This window comes from Ptychodera flava, chromosome 6 (assembly GCF_041260155.1).
Source record: "Ptychodera flava strain L36383 chromosome 6, AS_Pfla_20210202, whole genome shotgun sequence".
In the NCBI taxonomy this organism is placed as follows: domain Eukaryota; kingdom Metazoa; phylum Hemichordata; class Enteropneusta; family Ptychoderidae; genus Ptychodera; species Ptychodera flava.
The window spans coordinates 41973630-41996288 of NC_091933.1; the positions used below are offsets into that span (position 1 = coordinate 41973630).

General features: G+C 36.3%; 1 protein-coding gene across 1 annotated transcript in view; it reads left to right on the plus strand.

Annotated features, from left to right (window-relative positions):
• The window catches only part of LOC139135843 (plexin-A2-like), a 26457-nt gene continuing 3798 nt past the window's right edge, over positions 1 to 22659 (plus strand). Inside the window, exons 1-17 of the mRNA XM_070703594.1 lie at positions 1 to 1243; positions 1907 to 2092; positions 6499 to 6633; positions 7327 to 7436; positions 7699 to 7825; positions 7916 to 8075; positions 9111 to 9319; positions 9697 to 9813; positions 10226 to 10330; positions 11493 to 11586; positions 12004 to 12191; positions 14675 to 14823; positions 15808 to 15928; positions 16369 to 16505; positions 18058 to 18228; positions 19259 to 19352; positions 19594 to 19842. Of these exons, the coding sequence (XP_070559695.1) occupies positions 95 to 1243; positions 1907 to 2092; positions 6499 to 6633; positions 7327 to 7436; positions 7699 to 7825; positions 7916 to 8075; positions 9111 to 9319; positions 9697 to 9813; positions 10226 to 10330; positions 11493 to 11586; positions 12004 to 12191; positions 14675 to 14823; positions 15808 to 15928; positions 16369 to 16505; positions 18058 to 18228; positions 19259 to 19352; positions 19594 to 19842 (3501 nt within the window). The 5' untranslated portion in view covers positions 1 to 94. The remainder of the gene's footprint in view (positions 1244 to 1906; positions 2093 to 6498; positions 6634 to 7326; positions 7437 to 7698; positions 7826 to 7915; positions 8076 to 9110; positions 9320 to 9696; positions 9814 to 10225; positions 10331 to 11492; positions 11587 to 12003; positions 12192 to 14674; positions 14824 to 15807; positions 15929 to 16368; positions 16506 to 18057; positions 18229 to 19258; positions 19353 to 19593; positions 19843 to 22659) is intronic.

The window sequence follows — 22659 nt, forward strand, 5'->3', positions numbered from 1 at the left end:
AAATTCAGCGAAACAGAGATTCGGAATGAGATTTGAGTAAATAACAATCATCCAGAATTGACATTTAAGTGTAAAGTTGAACATCACAACCGCAATGGACATAAAAATTACAGTTATTGTGTGCCTTGCATTGGTAACTTTTTGCCAGTGTGAAGAATACCCTAAGTTTGAAGAGAAAATTGACCCAGGCAAAGAAGAAATAGCATTGCAAAGAATGATTACAGACAGTACAGGATCTCTGTATATTGGGTCAGTCAACAGACTGTACAAGTTATCCAGTGAGTTAGAGGTTGAACAAGAAGTGGTGACAGGACCTAAGGATGATAACTCAAAGCCTGACTGTATCCCACCTGACTTTAATGATGCTGATTGTGATGAATTGTTTCCAACAAACAATGTCAATAAAATCCTTGTTTTGGATACCAGGCGAGACTGGGTTATCACATGTGGAAGTGTGTACAAAGGAACATGTCAAACCAGGAATAAACAAACACTTGATATTGAAAAGGAATTCTTTGCAAGGCAGGTAGCGTCAGCAAGTCCTAGTGCTTCCACAGTTGGTCTTATTGCCCCTGGACCTGATAGTGATGTCTTGTATGTAGCAAGGAGTGACGTTTCTGCTACCCGTACCAGATGGGAAGCCCTTACAAGTCGTGTCCTTCCTGTACGTGATGCAAATGATGATGAAGCTTTTGAAATTTTGTCATCAGAAATCCTACAGAATACAGCAGTCATTAGAGGAGATGATGATTATTTAAATAACCACCCAGACTTCAACATTGAATATGTATATGGATTTTCTAGCAATGGTTTCATGTATTATGTGGCAGTACAGCCAGTTGGGGACAGTGGACCATTTGTCACAAGAATTGTCCAAATCTGTCAAACATGTCCACTGTACCAAGAAACCTACATTGACCTTCCACTGGTGTGTAGAAGCAATAGTGGAACTGAATATAACTTGGCACAGTCAGCATATGCAACCCAGGCTGGTACTGATCTTTCACAGGACTTGGGATTGAACAATCAAGATGATAAGACAATTGTGATAGTGGCATTTGCAAAGTCTGATGGAACTTCAAGCACCCCTACAGATGAATCGGCAGTATGTATTTATCCTGTCAAAACAATTCGTGAAAAGTATTTGGAATGGATCAATGACTGTTCTAACAATGCTGACAAACAACCTGGATGTGATTGGTCAGCTCAGCAGATTGGTATAGACTGTGGAACTGGAACTTTGGTAAGAAACAGAGTTTACATCTACACAAGTTACAATATTCTAAGTGTTTTACATTTACACAAATTACGATGTGCCAAGTGTATGTCCATGACTATGATAAAAACATAAACGTGTATGGCGAGGACCGGGTTGTGTAATTGTAGAAAACTAAATTTATGATACTCTATAGTATCTAATTGTAATGCTGAAGGTTTTAGTGGTCAACACATCAGGGGATCAGTTACTATTTTGGTGTGTTTGTACATGTTATCTCCTCAAAGTAAGCCAGGACTTTCAATAGCATTAATCACAGTTTGTGACAGAAACTCTTTGTTCGAAAGCATACAAATGTCAGTACATATGGGAAATTATATTACAATTTTCTTTATTTGCTCCAGCCTTTGAGTGAAATTCGCGGACTAGTACACTATTGACCTGTTTCAGCATGTTGCATGCTTCTAACAATTGTTGCTGACTTTCCTAATAATCTCACTTGACAAAATAAAATGCTAACCGACAGGAGCTGTTTTCTGAACATCAGAACAGAAAATGATTCACTTGGGGTGAGCAAGAGACGCGTGTTACATGTGTACAACTTAAAAACATCGCAGGACAAAATTTTCTTTCTTTTTCATCAATAGTCTTGTTCTCAAGAAAGGCTTACTTCTCTTTAAATCCTTTCAGGATTATATTATTGGTGACAATATGTGTGATTGCCGGACATTTGGTAAGATGACTTGTGGTTCACTGGACATTGTTAAGACTGCATCTTTCACAACGACTGGGTCAAGGGTTACAGCTGTTGCAGCTACAACACATCTATCACACACTGTTATGTTCACCGGGGATAACAGTGGGCAATTGAAGAAGGTTAGACAGAGTTGCTTTGTGCACTTGTGTGATATTATATATGCATACACAAGTCGTTTACTACGATGTGATTAAGGTAGTATCTGGCTCGAAATTGAAAGACTTAAACTTTTGCTCAAACTTTCCTCAAGGAATCTTTCAAAATTTTAAAATTAAGAATAAAAATCAGGGGTCACCGCGCAAATTTTGAAACTAGAGAAACAAATAAGCCAAGATTTACCGATACTTGAAATCCAAAATGGCCGCCACACCTGTGTTAACTCTACGGGGAAAATTAAATTTAGGATTTTCGAGAAACTAAGGGACTGGTCAGTTTCTTCGGCCTGGGGGGGGGGGGGCCGGTGGATTATCTTTTGCCGACGTCAAAAAGTGGCTGACCCCCCTATTCCAAATTTTGAAAACAGGGTGACCCCCCCTATTCCAAATTTTGAAAACAGGGTGACCCCCCCCGCACGCGACAACTGTAATATGTAATAATATAATACTGTAATATATATATATATATATATATATATATATATATATATATATATATATATATATATATATATATATATATAATACTGTAATATATATATATATATATATATATATATATATATATATATATATATATATGTTATATTTTACATACATTTATTTTAAGTCATTCTGTGTTTTAATGAAATTGTTGGCATGTCAGTTGTAAGATAGGAATTTCAAAGTGTCAATCTTAAAGTTTGAATACAGTACATTTTGAATGAGCTGTGAATGTATTCTGAATGTAAATCTGATGTGTGCAGAGTTTGAGATGACCTTTTCTGTAACATTGATATTTGTGCATGTTGCTTTCTCATACTGAATTCTCATAGAGAGAACAGAAAAGTATCAGGAATTTGTCATGCTTTTCATATGAAATGCAGATTTCATAATAGTACACTTTCACTTAGCAAACATCAAGATATCTCTGGCATATATCTCTGATTTATTAAAGTATGGCGCCCGAAGGGCGCGAAGAAAAATATGAAACATCCTGATATCTCTGATATATATGTCTTGTATATTAAAGTAATGCACAGGAAGGGTGTGCTGAAAAATGTCTGATATATTAAAGTAATGCGCTTGAAGAGCACGCTGAAAAATATTGAACATACATATATCTCTGATATCGTATGCCTGATATGTTAAGGTTGGGCGTGCTGAAAATATGTCTGATTATTAAAGTTACGCGCCCGAAGGGCGCGCCGAAAAATGCAACTGGATGAAATTTGTGGCTGACACGATGCATTTTAGGGACTGGTCAGTTTCTTCAGCCTGGGGGGGGGGCCGGTGGATTCATGGGGGGGGGGGGGTCACCTGTTTTTGACTTTGGTGATAGGGGGTCACCATGTTTTTGAAATGCCCAATAGGGGGGGTCAGTGTGTTTTTGAATTTTGACACAGGCTCATCATTGCCTAAAATGCTAGTGTCAGCCACAAATTTCATCATTCAGTTGTATTTTTCGGCGCGCCCTTCGGGCGCGTAACTATAATAATCAGTCATATTTTTCAGCACGCCCAACTTTAACATATCAAGCATACATACATCAGAGATATCTGTATGTTCAATATTTTTCAGCGTGCTCTTCAAGCGCATTACTTTAATATATCAGACATTTTTCAGCATGCCCTTCAGGTGCATGACTTTAATATACCAGGCATATATTCAGAGATATCAGGATGTTTCATATTTTTCGGCGCGCCCTTCGGGCGCCATACTTGAATAAATCAGAGATATCTTGATGTTTGCTAAGTGAAAGTGTACCATTATGAAATCTGCATTTCATATGAAAAGGATGACAAATTCTGTTCTCTCTATGAGAATTCAGTATGAGAAAGCAACTTGCACAAATATTTCACAATATATATATTTGATACAGTGACTTATTTTAGAGATAGAAAAATGACAAGATATCTTTCCTTCTCATTGATACAATTATTTTCCTTTGTTTCACAGGTTTTCTGTAGAAAGATGCTTTTTTATGAACAAAATAACAGTTAAAAAAGGCAGTTTTTGTCATTATTAGCTGTGCTTTTATGGTTTCAATGTTACAAGAAAAGATCCTCTCAGACACTGTACACATCAGATTTGGCTAAAAAAGCTCTCTATGGCTCCTCAGGAAATCTAATTGGATGGTTGGCAAGTCTTAACACCCATCAAAGTTTTTGATTCACTGCTTTTTCCTCTTGATATTAATGATTGACATCCATTTCTGTACAACAGTTCAGGACATCTGGTTAAGCATAGAAAGTGTGTGAAATACATTCACAGCTCATTCAAAATACAGCTCATTCAAAATGTATTGTATTCAAACTTTAAGATTGACACTTTGAAAGTCCTATCTTACAACTGACATGTCAACAATTTCATTAAAACATAGAATGACTATTTAAAATATAAATATACCGGTATGTAAAATGTAAAATATAATACATACATATATTATATATATATATATATATATATATATATATATATATATATATATATATATATATATATATATATATATATATATATATATATATATATATATTTATTTATATATATATATATATATATATATATATATATGACGACATGTCCACCTTTTATTTTACATATATATATATTATATATATATATATATATATATATATATATATATATATAATATATATATATATATATATATATAATATATATATATATATATATATATGACGTTATGTCCACCTTTTATTTTACCTATGTCGCGCCCCAGGGGGGGGTCACCCTGTTTTCGAAATTTGGAATAGGGGGGGTCACCCTGTTTTCAAAATTTGGAATAGGGGGGGTCAGCCACTTTTTGACGTCGGCAAAAAATAATCCACCGCCCCCCCCCCCCCCAGGCCGAAGAAACTGACCAGTCCCTTAGGCAATGATGAGCCTGTGTCGAAATTCAAAAACACACTGACCCCCCCCCCCCATTGGGCATTTAAAAAACATGGTGACCCCCCTATCACCAAAGTCAAAAACAGGGTGACCCCCCCCCATGAATCCTGGGGGGGCGGTGGATTATGGGGGTCACCCGTTTTTGACTTTGGTGATAGGGGGGTCACCATGTTTTTGAAATGCCCAATAGGGGGGTCAGTGTGTTTTTGAATTTCGACACAGGCTCATCATTGCCTAAAATGCATCGTGTCAGCCACAAATTTCATCCAGTTGCATTTTTCGGCGCGCCCTTCGGGCGCGTAACTTTAATAATCAGACATATTTCAGCACGCCCAACTTTAACATATCAGGCATACATATATCAGAGATATATGTATGTTCAATATTTTTCAGCGTGCTCTTCAAGCGCATTACTTTACTATATCAGACATTTTTCAGCACACCCTTCCTGTGCATTACTTTAATATACAAGACATATATATCAGAGATATCAGGATGTTTCATATTTTTCTTCGCGCCCTTCGGGCGCCATACTTTAATAAATCAGAGATATATGCCAGAGATATCTTGATGTTTGCTAAGTGAAAGTGTACTATTATGAAATCTGCATTTCATATGAAAAGCATGACAAATTCCTGATACTTTTCTGTTCTCTCTATGAGAATTCAGTATGAGAAAGCAACATGCACAAATATCAATTTTACAAGAAAAGGTCATCTCAGACTCTGCACACATCAGATTTGGCTAAAATGCCTCTCTATTGTTCCTCAGGAGATTTAATTGGATGGCTGGCAAGTCTTAACACCCATCAAAGTTTTTGATTTACTGCTTTTTCCTGTTTGATATTAATGATTGACATCCATTTCTGTACAACAGTTCAGGACATCTGGTTGAGCATAGAAAGTGTGAAATACATTCACAGCTCATTCAAAATGTACTGTATTCAAACTTTAAGATTGACACTTTGAAATTCCTATCTTACAACTGACATGCCAACAATTTCATTAAAACACAGAATGACTTAAAATATAAATGTATGTAAAATATAACATATATATATATATATATATATATATATATATATATATATATATATATATATATATATATATATATATATATATATACAGTATTATATTATTACATATTACAGTTGACGCGTGCGGGGGGGGGGGTCACCCTGTTTTCAAAATTTGGAATAGGGGGGTCACCCTGTTTTCAAAATTTGGAATAGGGGGGTCAGCCACTTTTTGACGTCGGCAAAAGACAATCCACCGCCCCCCCCCCACCCCCAGGCCGAAGAAACTGACCAGTCCCTTAATACAATGTCGAAATTGTGAAGAGCAATATTTGTACTAGAACAGCATTCCCATAAAGCTTCAAACTGTCGGACAAATACCATGAAGTGGGCAGACTGTAGCCTATATATGTTTGTCATGTTGGTAATACATGTTGTCTATTTTCCATCTTCACAGATGAAAGTTACGAGTGGTACATCAGCTACAGAGTATGAAGCCATCACTGTAGTCAGAGACAACCCTGAGATTGTACAGAATGGATTGGTGTTTGATAATCAGAAGAACTTTATCTACGTCATGAGTAAAAGACAGGTGAGAGCGTAATTTGTTGCAAAGTGCTTCTAATGGAAATATTGATTTTTCTAATCGTCTTCTATTTCATGGCAACCAGACGTGTACTCGACATAGTTTTATGTGCCTCTCAGTGAAAAATGATAAATTATGCAGGCTTTAATTCTTGAGGACACGGTGTGTTCAACAAAAAGTAAAACATTTAGTTGCCAACTTTGAACGACGGTCATCAAGGGACCTGTATTTTAAAGTCGGTCTCGATTTACAGTAAATAAAGTGAACGTATACGAAAACAACATGTTGTCTGATCTAGATTGTTGACAGAATGTGATCAGCCCTATTTCTACATCGATTCGCCGATCTCGTATATTTTGGTTTGAGGGACGTGTGCAAGCTGTAGTCACCTCTCTTCTCATCATATCACTATTAACATGCAATTCCCCGTGCCCTCTTCCAACCAAGCAGGAGAGTCGCGTCTTTCGCAAAGTTGAAACAGATCAGTCCAACACTGAAGGGCTCAAAGATCAAATGTTGCTCTTTTGAATTCATAGCTCCCCTGAACCAAAACAGACACGTTCCATCACCTCATTTAGGATCGCAAACGCTCTGTCCATCTTCATAGTTACATCTAGTCCAAAAGTTGATCAAAACAAAATCCAAAGTTTATTAAAGTTAGAATAAATAATGCACTTTGCAATTGTCATATTGATTAAGATCACCAAGGTACCGGTTGAAAACTCTGAGCAGTACACAAACTGTGAGGACTGCACTGCTATCAAGGGAGTAGGAGACCCTTACTGTGGATGGTGTTCACTAGAAAACAAGTAAGCATTTTATTTGTGGAGGATTCTTTTGGGAGTATGGAAAGTCTGTAAGGAGCACACATCTATTCCTTGACACGATTGTGTACTTTGAGTAGTCAGTGATGTCATGATGTGTCGCAATAGTGATATGCTGTAAACCAAAGCATTATGCACAACAACTGAGCATTTTACTACGGCATGGCCAATAAATATGCTCATTAGAGGTGTTGAGTGTCATGTCGCCCTCACTTGGTAATTGATTAGTTTTACTTTGTATTTATAGGTGCAGCAGGAAAGCAGAGTGCGCAGGTTCCAATGATGATAACTCCAATAGGTGGATTGGTAATCTAGTTGCTTGCCCAAGTATTGTTGTGTTGCCAGCAAGCGTCGAAATAGGACAGCTTGAAACAGTAAGTTAAATTTGTTTGTTCTGTCAATTCTTATTTCAACAATTAGATAGAAGGATTAAACACTATCTTTTCTGTATTTTATTGTTTTAGTTGACTCTTACTGTCACCAGTCTACCAGAAACCAGTGGCGCATTCAGATGTGTATTTGCTAACATTGGAAGTACAGCAGCTGTTAAAAAAGAACAAAATGGCAGTGAACTGACATGTTCAACACCATCCCCGACAAATGTGCCAGCGCCCGGAGACAGAGGTGAGACATTTGATAAACTTTTAAACAAATTGTTTCCCCTATCTATTATGTTAATAAATCTGTTACAAGTCTTGTTGAAATACTCACTCACCGTTCTCGTGGCCAAAACCACTATGCACAATACAGTGATGAACCACAGTCTGCTGTAACTTGCAGACCTCTTCCCTTGGCTGTGTTTATAGAAAAGCCTTTCCATGATCAGATGTTCACATTTCAACATTTACCCTTCAGTACAAGAAATTTAAACAATGGTTTCATGTTTGAGTTTATTGCCCTCCTTGGTAGAAAAATAATCGCAATCATACCAATCCATAATCCAATAACACTAGGTCAAAATTTGTAAGACAATAGTTGTAAACATAGACACAAAACAGCACAGAACAGACAGTAAATAGACGGTACACAAACAAAGTCAAATTCATGAAAGAAAGATATATGGACCTCTGAAAATTATTTTACTGTTTGGTTAATCGTACTACATTAAATTGAAATACTTTTCTGGTATCAACATTTGCAAGCTCTCCCCATTTGCTTTGTATATTGTCTCAACCTGCTTCAATCTAACTTGTTTTTTTTTTCGAAAAGGATAAATTTATTTCAACAAAATCGCAAATGAAACAAATTTACATAACTGTGAATGCGTTAAAATTACAATGCAACTTGTCTGAAAAAACAAAAAATCAATCATTTAATTACAAAGATCATCATATAAATGTATTCAGGATGCATTCTCCTTCAAGTCTTACAAGGCTGACCGCGTCCTTTTTTTTTTTTTGAAAAAGATAAATTTTTTTCAACATAGTCACAAATAAAACAAATCTACATAACTGTGAATGCGTTAAAATTACAATGCGTCTTGTGCTTCAATCTAACTTGTACTTGTTTTGGTTAAATAGCGCCCTCAATCGGCAGATATCATTCATTTGGGGTTTTTTCAGTATTCTTCATACCACTTGTTAGTCAAAGTATCATCTATGTAAATTATGTTTTAATGGTGATTTGATCTTGAATACACTATTTTTTCTGATCTTCAAGGGTTTGTTCGAGTGAAATTATCCCTTCTGGCAGATGAAACCGATGTCAATTTTGTCAGTGTGGATTTTGATTTCTACGAATGCGAGTCTTTCAAGACCTGTATGGCTTGTACCAACAATAGCTATGGCTGTGATTGGTGTATTTTTGAAAATAAATGTTCCAAGGACACCACGACATGTAGGAATGATGGCGTTGTGCAAGGAAATGCCGTAAGTATTGCTATGAGAGTAGTAGAACAGAACTTCAACATGAAGAGCCACTTCCAAAAACAGCATGAGTAGGATTTGAGACACCCTTGCCCAGTGTTTATCTAGAAAACAAGAATTGCAAGGAAAGGATAGTTTAAACTTTTTGTCTTTTAAATCATTTACGAGAAGAGGGTAGCAGAAGATATCGTAAGGCGTATTGAATGAGATGGTTAGGACAAACATGAAATGCAGTACTGTTTTTCAGATTCTGTGGCGCAACTTTTAAAGAATGTGTGTAATTGAAAACAGTAAATTCATCTAGTTGGTGAGTGAGAATTGGTTGTATCACACTGGCTCTTAAATAACAAACACCACATGTCAATGTTTTGATTTTCCAGAATGCTGAAGGCAGTTCCGACAGGTGTCCCCAGATCACGGCTGGAGATGACATTTTGATTCCTGTGGATGTGGACCAGGAATACCAAGTAAAAGGGAAGAATTTTCCAACAGCCACAGTAAGTTCATAGCTGTTTTAATGATAATAATCCATTGTTTTAATACAACACCTATACTTGATGTTTTTTTGTTTGGTTTTTTTTTTTGCAAATTTTGTTCCTTCCATTTGTGCAGTAGCATTTCAAGAGTATTTTACTATATTTATATGAAACTTTTGAATTATGAAGAGAATAGAGTATATCCACACCACTACACAGTCACTTTCTAAGAGTTATCGCCCGGCGGTCATAAACCTAGTACTTACAAAGAATGAGTCACGGTTTATCTGTAGAGACACTAGTAAGCATACCTTGTCACATTGTCATTGTCAGCTTAGATGCAGTGGCATATCAATATTCAGTACATTCAAAGAAGGTACATATCATAATAGAGTCCAAACCATGGTTTGTGAAATCTGTGTTATTTGAACAGAGTGGTCAGAGCGGTTATCAATGCGTGCTCATCATCGAAGGAGTTGAAGTTGTTGTGGATGGACAGAGAGTTGATGAACAGACTGTCAGATGTCAAAGTTCAAAGGTAAGTCACATCGTATTTTTCCCGTATATTTTCTTGCTCCACTCTTAAAATTATGTTGAAGTGCCCAGTGGTCAGCTTGTAAACACATTTTGTACTATGTCGATGTCCAATGTTGTTAATTATGAGTGAATTTTAGTCCCAATGAGAATTAATTTATCAACGATTATGTTTGCAATTGTACACAACAGGTTTTGTTTGAAAGGCTAATAGTTTTTATTTCAATATCAAAAGTTACAGCTGTTGGTCCTTCAATGCATGTTAATGTTTAGCGATGATTTCAGAGCTCAACCTACATAATATTTTATATCTCTACTTCAAATCTTAATTATACAATCCCCGGAGACAGTGGTGACAATTTTGTGAAATTTCCACTTAATCATTTCTTGAAATAAAAAGTAAACTTGGAACAAAGACGTTATGTATCCTGCCGATCAACAGCGAAATGTGAATTGTGAGCATTTATAGTCTGTACAGAAAAGCAACTCATCTTTCCAATATCAAACAGTCTGTATCTTGTGAAAACTGCAAAATAGCAGGAAAAAAATCTTCACGGATGAAGGGACAATTACTTCAAAAATGAAGTTGCTTGTTTAGAGGATACAAATTAACACCATTGATGTGAATTAAAGTAAACAATTGGGAATGTGACCTTGGAGTAGGACTATTCTATTCAGATAACAGAGGAAAAACATGCCATTTTCCTTATGATACTGTCACAGGAACTTCAATGTTCCATTGTTTTAACATCTTTTTAATAGATTCTTTGACCTGGAAAGTAAGTTTACCAACTGTAACGACCCATTATACTCTCCTAATCTTTCCACATTCGACCTAAACTGGGGTAGGAGCTTGTACACGGATGTACAGTATTTTCAAAACTCCTCTGAAGATAGTGGAGGTGCTTATAACGAGCAGTGGGTTATACTTAGACGAGTACGGTACATACACTGAGCTGCTACTTCTGTCTCACAGTATATTACGAATTTAGTACACACAGGGCGTCCATAGTCCCATCTCACATATCATAATAGAGTTAATCTCTGGAACTGGTCACATGACAAGCAGTGTTCTCTACAATCACACAATGAGTGATGGTTGTATAGTTGCTGGTCAACTTCAAAGTCAAGGCCAACAGTGTAACAACATCTTCTTTATCTTTCAGTATGTGTATGCCCAAGAAGTAAGCAATATGTTAGTACCTCTTAAGCTGAGATGGAAAAGTGGTTTTGATGTTGACAATCCTGATAATGTACAAGGTAAAGTACTGAAGCCTCTTCGAAGCTATGAAACCAGTGACTTACTTAAACACCTACCACGCAGGATGCATCTGAGTAAAATTTAAAAGTGCCAGCATAGATGTTCCATCCTAGATCTTTCATTATTGGAGTTGCAAATGACTCTTCCTCTCGGTTAAAAGTTAATACATGTATGCAGTAAAACATGTATGTTGTTCAAATTACAATTTAACCACTACTATTACACATATTAAGGAGGCAACCTTATCACATGGCATTTCAAAAGTTTCATATCTATGTACGTAGTCTCCCACCGTTAAATATATCATGGAACTTACTCCTAGAGATGTACTTTCATGGTTTAAGGTTTGATTTCTGACAAAGAAAACCAAGGCACATATTCAAAACTGCAAGTAATTGTTCTGTTTACTATTTTAGTGAATCTATACAAGTGTGATGTCGGAAGATCCAACTGTGGAGTTTGTCATCAAGCAGATCTCAAGTACGAGTGTGGTTGGTGCGAAAGTCGTGATGAAGAACAGAAATGTACTGTTGTCAGTAAATGTAGTCAAGTTACTCATTGGTTAACCAGGGACAAGATATGTCCAGACCCAACCATCTCTGAGGTATTTTAATTTTCATTTTTATGATTAATTTTATTACCATGGTGTGAAGAATAATACACTTCACGCGCCATATAAGGCAGGTGCAGAAATATAGCTTTACGCTAGTCGAGCCTGGCCCATTTACGAAATTCACATTGGAAAGATAAACACGTGCGCTGTTATACAAAAATTATGCATTTTTGTATGTATATGCATGAGAGAACGTTTGATACCAGAGTACTCCTTTAAAACAATGTTCATATTCCGAGGTATTACGCCTTTGCGTAATTGCTTTAACAATCATTTACTAAATTACATAACGACTATTGTTACTTAATTAGATCATAGTAAGATATTCCTGTAACAGATACAGTGTCAGTACTTTTGTGAAGCTACACCTGGAAGTATGTGCTTTGATTACATTAGACAATGAATTCCACAATTGAACACCCGTGTATTAAATTGCCGACTGACCTTAAAAAATGATCTCTAATTTTTGACGGGTGTCATAACAATGATTCACAACTTGAAAATAATCTGTCATGGGATGAACTACATTTTGATGATGTAAATCAAACACAAAGTTACCAACAAGCAGCTTATAAAGCTTATAAACGTCTAAAATGCGTAATTGATAGAATAAAGGTGATGACGGCTCTCTGAATCCAGAGAAAGTCATCGTTCGCATACATATTTTCTGAGTGAAAGGAATTTGATTGAGATGGGATGAATACGTATTTCCCCATACTTCCAAACCATATGCAATGTACGGTTGAACTAACGATTTATAAAGGAACACTAATACGTTTTGCGGTAAGAAATTTCTTAATCTAAATAGGATTTCCACTTTCGTTCTAATTAGTGCATTAACCTTGGTAGTGTTCTGTTTCCTCGTTCGATTTTCGTCTATATTTACACCAACAAATGATGTTTGATTAGACTGATTTAAAGGCACACTTTTTACAGTAATGTCATCCTGTAAATACACTAATTTACGTTTCTGTTGGAAGAACCACCGGTTCTTACGGGCAGCAAATGTTAGTAAACGCTTGTGGTCATTATGGCAACGAATGCTCAATACTCTTTAATGAGAAAAAAACTGTATGTATGTTAATACAACCGAATGTAAGGAAGCTGCGACAAGCTCCGATATATTTGAATAATAGAATGCTTAACTATGTTTATGTGTATAAGTACCTTGGACACGTTATAACTTCTGATTTAAAAGATGACGATGACATTCAAGCTCAGACTAGCCTGTTTTATGCGAGAGTCGATGGTCTTATTCGAGACTTGAAATTTGCATCGCTTTCAGTTAAAAATCACCTGTTTACTGTTTTCTGCGATGTCCTTTATTGTACGTAACTTTGGTCTAGTGTCTCTGTGAACGTGTTTAAGAAAATGGGAAAAGCATTCTATCAGGCTTATCGTAAATTGACACGTTTTAAGTACACTTTTGTGCAAAGTAACAGCCTTTCGTTTGTTAACCTATCGCTTTTAACATTTGACGAACTATTTAGAAAAAAGTCAGTGGGTTTTTTCAGTAGACTGCACATCCCTGATAACCCCCTTATTTCAGCAGTTCTGAATTTTTCATATATATTTTCACATATAGTAAATTATGGAAAAACTGGTGTAATTGGATTTTTTAACTCCTTTTCTGTCATTTACTTTTTATTTTTCTGTTTTTGTATATGGATTATTATATCTGAAATAAACAATAATAATAATAATAATAATAATAATAATAATAATAATAATAATAATAATAATAAAAATTACATAGGTGGTTTTCTTAATATTTATAGCGAGCCTATTTGCATCACACTAATAGGTTACATCTCTCAAATGGTTTTATACTTGTGAGAGATATATTCATTTCGTGTGACTCACATATGTCTGAAAAAGATTCAACCATCCGCAAACAATCGAAAATCAAAGTAGTCAGATGAATTAGGGAGGTCATTTATATAAATTAAAAAAGTTTTGGTACAGGTAGATTAGGTAGGATGATGTAGCCTGTTGTGGTTAAGTAGCCTAGAGTATCATCAGAAAACATCAGCTGCACTTGTAGAAATGATATTGCAGAAAAATAGCAATGAAGTCTATCATGTTCAGTAACCAATTACACGTTCTTTAGTCTGAATTTAAGTTTGTGAGTGGCTTCAATGTGCAGACGTGTGACAATAAAGTCTGGTGACTTTAATCAAGTCCAGTCAAGAAGTGGTGGGAGACACAACGGAAAACTGAACGCATTGAATGTATGCATATCCAGATATTACATGATGCCTAAAGATATAAATATTTGCTTTAAGTACAGATATGTAGGCATGAATAATGTGTTCTGAGTAAAGGTTAAAAAATGTGATGTCAGGGTTAGGACCTTGTGTGTCTTATCTAAGGATTCAATGTGAATTAAGAAATACACAAGCTTTGTTTTGAAACAGAATGTTGCTACAAGTATGATCAGGTGAAATACTACTTTTATGCATATTTTGTTTCAGATGAAGCCAATGGCTGGACCTATAGAAGGTGGTACCACTCTGACAATCAGGGGCTATAACCTTGGCAAGAATGCATCCAATGTGAAAGAAGTCACCGTTGTTGGCTTTCCATGTACTCCAGTACCTAGTGGATACAAAATAGCTCAGCAGTAAGTTGTATGTTACCTAAATTATCCGAAATTGAAGCTCTTGAACCTTTTTGATATTTTTGGAAGATTAACAATACTTTCGTGCAACATTTAAATTCAAATATACACTGGAATTCTTTGTTACGTCTAATTTTTTTGCCTTTCTTTCATATTACAAAATGTTTCCCATGGGAAGATTTCCAGAACATCACAATCCACTCCAGACCACTTTAAGGAAGCTTTAAACTAATTTTTTGCACTCTGTCACCTTAAGGGGCAGCTGCATGTTGCCAAGACAAATATCTTTCAAAGCAATATTCTCATTCTAGATGACAATGAAACCCACTCATACTATATATTTTCAAAAGGCAGAGACTCTTAAGTTTAGTATGATAGTGGTCGTTCACCAGAAGAATGAATTGGGTGTATATTTTGGGTAAAAAACCTCAATTTTTGTATTAGTGATAAAAATTAAACGACGCTATTTTCTGAAATGTAATATTTCACTTGAAAGAAGAGCATATGTAGCAAAAAATGACTATTTTATTCTGCATTATCTATCCTCATTCTAAAATGGCAAGAGTTGAAAGACTGACACTCAAAAAAGTGATTAAAATCGTGATTAGCAAAATTAAAATGCCTGTTATTCAAAATGTAAGAACTTTATTGCCAAACAAAATAATTATTTTGTTTTGTAGCATTTAAAGAACACAATGTGAACATTTCAAAAAAATTGATCCAGCCACAGTGGAGTTAAATTCTTTGGAAATCTAGAATTGGGAGGAAAAAGAAGCCAGGAAATAGAGTAATTTGCATACATTTGCATAAATTAAAACTTCTGTATCTTACAACTTACAACTGCTTGACAAGCTTAAAGGTGAACCCAACCAATATTTTAATCTTGGGTTCACACATTAATTAAAATTGAACGGATGTTTGCGAAAAAATTATTTTTGAGCACAATACGCAGTGTAAGGTGCAGCACTCCCTTAATTTTAATTGCAGGGTTCAGTGTGTGACCAGTCCTAGTGATTCAGAGAATTCTGGGAAGGTCCAGATTACAATTGGAGACACAGGAGATCAAGTCACTTACACTGGTACTTCCACTGAAGACTTCAGTTATGTAGTAAGTTTTAGCCACACTTATTGCCTTGGTCAAACATTTTTGAAACCACTTAGTTTATCTGGTGACAGTGCATATCACTGTTTCATCTTTATGTCTAAAATTATAAATTACGTAAAGTAATACCATGAAATGTGTGTCACTCATAATATATTATTTTCCACATAATGTTGATCACAGTCATGTCAACTTAATACTCCCGTCCAAGAATTTTAAGTACTCATATCACAGTGATCATCTTGAGCAGCATTGCCATTCAGTATCGTGCAATCTCTATATGGTTCACTCATTCAATCCCTGATTAATAAATTGTTGCTCTCCTGTGATTGTAATGTCTCAGGACATCCTTGTCAATGATGGGGACATGTTCCGAAACTGAAAAATTCTGACTTGTTCTGGCAGAGAGAGTTTTCACAACTGTGACCATACCTGCTGTTTTATAGGTGTCCAAAATTGATGGTCTCACTCCCGTGAAAGGTCCGCAATCTGGTGGAACCATAGTGACGATATCTGGAGAAAATCTGAATGCAGGAAGTGTTATTACAGCAACTGTGGCAGAATATCCATGCCATATAACCGAGTAAGTGGACAAAGTAACAGCAAAGTTATCTGCAAGGTGTGCAAACATGTAGACATGCTTGTTAGTCCCCACGGACACCGTCCGGGGGGACTTGTAGGTTTGGTCATGTCCGTACGTCTGTGCGTGCGTCCGTGCGTCCGTCCGTTCACGCAGATATCTCAGAGATGCCTGGAGCGATTTCATTTAAACTTGGTACAAGGATTACTTCATATGTCATACAGATGCACGTCGATTTGTTTTGTGATACGATCCAATATGGCTGCCAGGCGGCCATTTTATTACGATTTTTTCATGTACTGAGCCATTACTCAGGCATGTTTCAACCGATTTTATTCAAAGTTGGTACAAGGACATTGACCTATGTCAGACAAATGCACTTCAATTTGTTTTGTGATACAATCCAATATGGCTGCCAGGCGCCCATTTTATTACGATTTTTTCATGTACAGAGCCATTACTCAGGCATGTTTCAACTAATTTTATTCAAACTTGGTACAATGACATTGACCAATGTCATAGATATGCACGTCAATTTTTGTGATATGATCCAATATGGCCGCCGTGCGGCCATTTTGTTACGATTTTTTCATGTACAGAGCCATAACTCAGGCATATCTCAACCGATTTTATTCAAACTTGGTACAAGGACATTGACCTACGTCATACATATGCACATTGATTTGTTTTGTGATATGATCCAATATGGCCGCCGTGTGGCCATTTTATTACGTTTTTTCATGTCAAGAACCATAACTCTGACATGTATCAAGCGAATTTATTCAAAGTTGGTACAAGGAGATTGACCAATGTCATACATATGCACTTTAATTTGTTTTGTGATACAATCCAATATGGCTGCTGTGCGGCCATTTGTTATGATTTTTTCATGTACAAAGCCATAACTCAGGCATATCTCAACCGATTTGATTCAAAGTTGGTACAAGGACATTGACCTATGTCATACATATGCACATTGATTTGTTTTGTGATACGATCCAATATGGCCGCCATGTGGCCATTTTATTACGATTTTTTCATGTCCTGAACTACAACTTAGACATGTATCAAGCGAATTTGTTCCAAAGTATTTTATCACAAACCTAATGAAGAGGACTCTATCCTCTCTTAGGACCCATTAACAAGTGGGGACTGTGTCATCAACGATGACTTGTTACCAGTAATTTGACGAAAATGACATGATAAAGTTTTCATTTGATATGACTAGCATTTGAGACTTAAAGGGTTCCATTTTGTTCATGTACATTTAGTTTTAATGTACATGGCATCTGATAGGTCTGGTGTCATGTGTGATAAATCATTGCCAGAGAGAGTTATTTTTGTCTTTCATAAGTGAAATCTTTACAGTTGACGTGACACAGCACATGAAACCGAAAGTTGTTTCAAAAAATTACTCTCAAGGAGCTATAATGTGCAATAAGTGGTACGTACAATGGTTTAGTACAACTACAGGGATTTAAGATTTCAAGGATAGCTAAACCTGCTCTCTGTTCTCCCCTCCAATACTTTGTATGATGATATTCCTTTTTGACAGGTCGTCCTTTGATGCAATTACATGTGTCACATCGGCATCAGATTCAAGTTTTCCAAGTGGTGGAGTTACAGTAACGTTTGATGGCGTGGCCAAAACTAACACTGATGCAATCTATCGGTACATGGCAGACCCAGTGATACAACAGTTGTCAAGATATGAAGCCTTTGTCAGGTAAAGATGTTGATGCTGTACTGTCCCATATGCAAAGCCAATCAATGTCACTATGCATGACACTCCTATTACACTTTTGGAAAAGTGAATACTCAGCCCTTTCACCCCAGTGGTTTGAACCAATCCTATTGTATTCTATGGCAAAGTTGGACCTCTTGACAGGGAAATGGGGGTGAAAGGGTTAATAAATACAAGTGACAAGGTGTCCAATGCCAATTCAGCTTTTTTGTTAATACAGTAAAACCGTTTTCATTTGCTGGTAAAAATGTTCCCATTATCGGAGTAGAAGTCCTTTGGTTATAAATGTTGCAGCATACCTTCAACATAATTGTCTCTCGTCAGACTTTATCTAGTTCATTGTCATATCTGATAGATATCAAAGTGCCAGCTGCTAAACTCTCTTCATTTCAACTTTTTTGTGGTGCTATACAAAGACCACAATACCTTTACAGGCCTGAAAAGTACCTCAAGCGCTTTATAGGTAGTATGCGCCTCGAGCCTGAAAGTTGAAAACTTAAACTTTTGCCTAAGACTTTCCTCAATGAAACTTTCAACAGTTCTCTTACTAAATCAAGAATAAAAATCAGGGGTAACCAAGCAAACTTTTGTACTGGTGAAACAAATTACCTAACATCTACTGATATCTGATATTCAAAATGGCTGCCATCTCTGTATTAACTTAATGGGGAAAATAAAATTTTCCATCTTTGAAAAAGTGAGACAGTGAAACTTATGTTACTCCAAGAGTTTTAAAATAAGCCTTAACTAGTGATAGATCAAAACAGAATTGTAAACATGTGAGAGTCCGAATATCTTTCCCCGAGGTGCATACTGTCTTAAAGTCAAGCTCACTCTGTACATGTATGTGAAGATATACACTTTGTAAGTGCAGTCCCCTCTGTGCAAAAGATGTTCAACTATTCTCAGTTTATTTTACACCTTTTCTGACCAAAAGCATCTGCCGACAAAACAAGCCTTTGTTGGTCATAGCTCATCTTGATATCATATTTTCATGTCCTCTTCATTGCAGAGGTGGCAGTAAGATTGAAGTCACAGGAGGAAACCTTGACATTGTACAAACAAGAATAATGAGGGTGTATATTAAAGGCAGATATTACGACGCGGTAAGTATATATCAATCAAGGTAAATCACTCTGTAAATATGATATGAAAGAATGTCTAGACAATGACCAACTAGATCATAAATGATACAGACATCGACAAATGCAATGTGTGAAAAGCTTGAAGATTGATAATGACAATAACAGTGCTGATTGAGTTTGTTAATTCTACACAAAGTTGTCAGAGAAGATAAAATGGTATGGACCTCTTCAATAATAGAACGTTCTGTGTTCAAACTTTCAGGGATGCAATTTGAAATCCTCAACACTGATGGAATGTTACACTCCAGATGTGTCTGCCAGTGGCATCCAACCTACTGCTGAAGAGCCTTATGAGTGTGATTTTGGCTTCATCATGGACAGTGTTGCCAATACAACTCACCTCAAGGACAGTTTAGAACCATATTTCTATTACCCCAATCCTAAATACATAGATTTTGAAGATGGAGTCAAAGTTTATGCTGGTGCTGGCAAAGAGCCTCTTGTGATTGCTGTGAGTATACTCTGTTTGAAGTTGTGCAGGTAGAAAAGCAAACAGTGAGACTTAGAGATCCCTCACTTAGAGGCAGAGCTTTAAACGTTTTCCTGTAATTTGACATTCATATTACACATAAGCAAATTGCTTTCACATACATAACATTGCATAACATCTGGTTCATAGCTCTGCCTTAATCATTTAATCACTTCTATTGCCATTTAAAAAATTCTTCGAAAGGTTTCATTAAAATGTCAATGGTCGTCGACCAAATCACATTGTCAGGCATACAAGGGGAAACAAACTAATAATTAAGCTGAATGGAACGAGAACAAAAATTCGAACGAATTTATGTGGCTTCAATGCTTTTTAAACTGCTTAATCGTTTTGCATAAACAAGTTTCCCGTGTTCAAGCTTATAAACAATTCTACTGTAATATTGGTTACATGGCGAAAATTCAAACTTGTGGGATCGAAATAATTTTCCCCGGCAGCTGTTTATCAAAGGAACGGTGAAATACAACGTTGAATACAACGTTGAAACAGTACATTCAAATAATCATGAAAAGTCATATTTGGTAGGATAACTCATAAAACTGATATCATGTTCGACGATTGGTCAGTGCAGATTGTATACAATGGCGCACTATTACACAACTGGCCATTGCAAAAATGCGATATGACTACAAACAATTATTTAGAAAAATGTGCCCAATTAAAGGAAAAACATTGTACAAAGAGCATGTATACATTATTTATTTCGGAGAATTCGTAGTCTTCGCGCTTGAATCTTCTTGAATGGCCCCGTTTTTGGCGGCTTTGTCGTAAAATATTGTCGATAATGTAGTTTTGTGCAAGAAAGTAGTTTTAATGCATGCGATCATGCAATCAATAATTCAAGCAAGCATATTTCAATCGAAGCGTAGAATCTGAAAATCGTACAATAGGTATTCGCATTCAAATGGAAAACCAACCTGATTTAGTTATTTTCAACGTGTACTTTCCAACTGCGAACTCTGATGTTGACGAATTTCAAAGAATTCTTGGCCTGTTACAGGAGACAATTGATATATTAGACACCTGTTATTGTCTTGTGGCCGGCGATTTTAATGCTGACCCGGATAGAGGTCAGAACGAATATGCTTTCCTAAACAGCTTTATCAATGATAATAATCTCGTCCTTGCTGATGTTGAGCGTTTACCTTCTAACACATTTACATACTTAAGTGATTCCTGCATGGCCCGTAGCTGGCTGGATCACATCATTTGTACCAAGTCAGTGAACAATATCTTGCAGTCAGTCAGAGTTCATTATGACATCATTGCTTCTGATCATTTTCCTGTTCTATTTTCGCTTAAGATTGCCATGTTACCAGACTTAAATAACACGAAACAAACACGTAGTCAAAAAACATGTTGGAGCAAAGCGTCCAGTACTCAGGTAACACATTATCAGGTACTTTGTGATAAACTTTTGTCCCGTATCGATATTCCGATAACGGCCTTAGCATGTAAAGATCCATACTGTTGTATTCATAATGACCTCATTGACACTTTTTATAATGACATAACATGTGCACTTTTAGAAGCTGCTGACAAGACAATCCCCCAAGGTTTCGGACCAACCAAACCATAGACCCTTTTTTAGGGTCTATGACCAAACACGTTGTTCCAGGGTGGAATGATTTAGTTAAACAGCATTATGAAAAAGCTCGTACAGATTTTATTTTATGGAAGGATAATGGCTCCCAAAAATATGGTCCCTTTTTTGACTTGATGCGCAAATCAAGAGCACATTTTAAACGGCAGCTTGCATATTGCAAACGAATGGAGAATGAGCTTCGTGCAAATGCTTTAGCTCAAAGTTTAGACAACAACTCAACAGCCTACTGGAAAGAAATAGCCAAACGTAAAGGTAAACCACCTGCACCGTCATCTGTTGATGGTTGTCATGGTGATGATGAGGTTGTAAAAATGTGGAAGCACCACTACGAGACTATTCTGACAAATACTGGTACAGATTGTACACCTGCCTTCCCCAATATTCAGTTCTCTGAAGACATGATTGTGCATCACAGTGAAATTTCTGAATTAATTAGTGATCTTAAAACAGGTGCCTCCTCTGGTATGGATGGAGTTACAGCGGAACACCTGAAGTATGCATCTTCAAAGATTTGCATCTTATTAGCACTTTGCTTCTCTCCATGTTTATTCATGGTATTGTTCCGAAACATCTCATGAACACTGTTTTGGTTCCGATTCCTAAAGACAGGGGAGGTGACATTTGTGATAAGTCAATTTATCGACCCATTGCTGTTGTGACAACTTTATCTAAAATTCTTGAAAGAGTTTGGTTGCACCGCTGTACGGATTCTCTCATAACCACCGACAATCAGTTCGGCTTCAAGCCTAATCATAGTACGTGACAGACATGTCAATTGTTATCTTGAAAGAGACTCTCAACTATTATAAAAAACATAATATCCCTGTGTTTGTTACTTTCATGGACGCCTCTAAGGCGTTTGATTACGTTAGACATGACATTTTACTTGAACAACTTTCAACTAGAGGCGTACACCCATATCTGATTAGATTACTGTCATACCTTTACAGACTTCAGGACTTTGTTATCAGGTGGAATGGGTGCCTTTCTGAACCATTCCATTGAATAAATGGGGTTAAACAGGGAGGCATTACATCGCCGATACTCTTCACTGTTTATTTAGATAATTTTAGCAAATCACTTGCTTCTCTACCGTATGGTTGTCTCATTGGTGACTTTAAGATCAATCATCTGATATACGCAGATGACCTTGTTATTTTTTCCACCGGTTC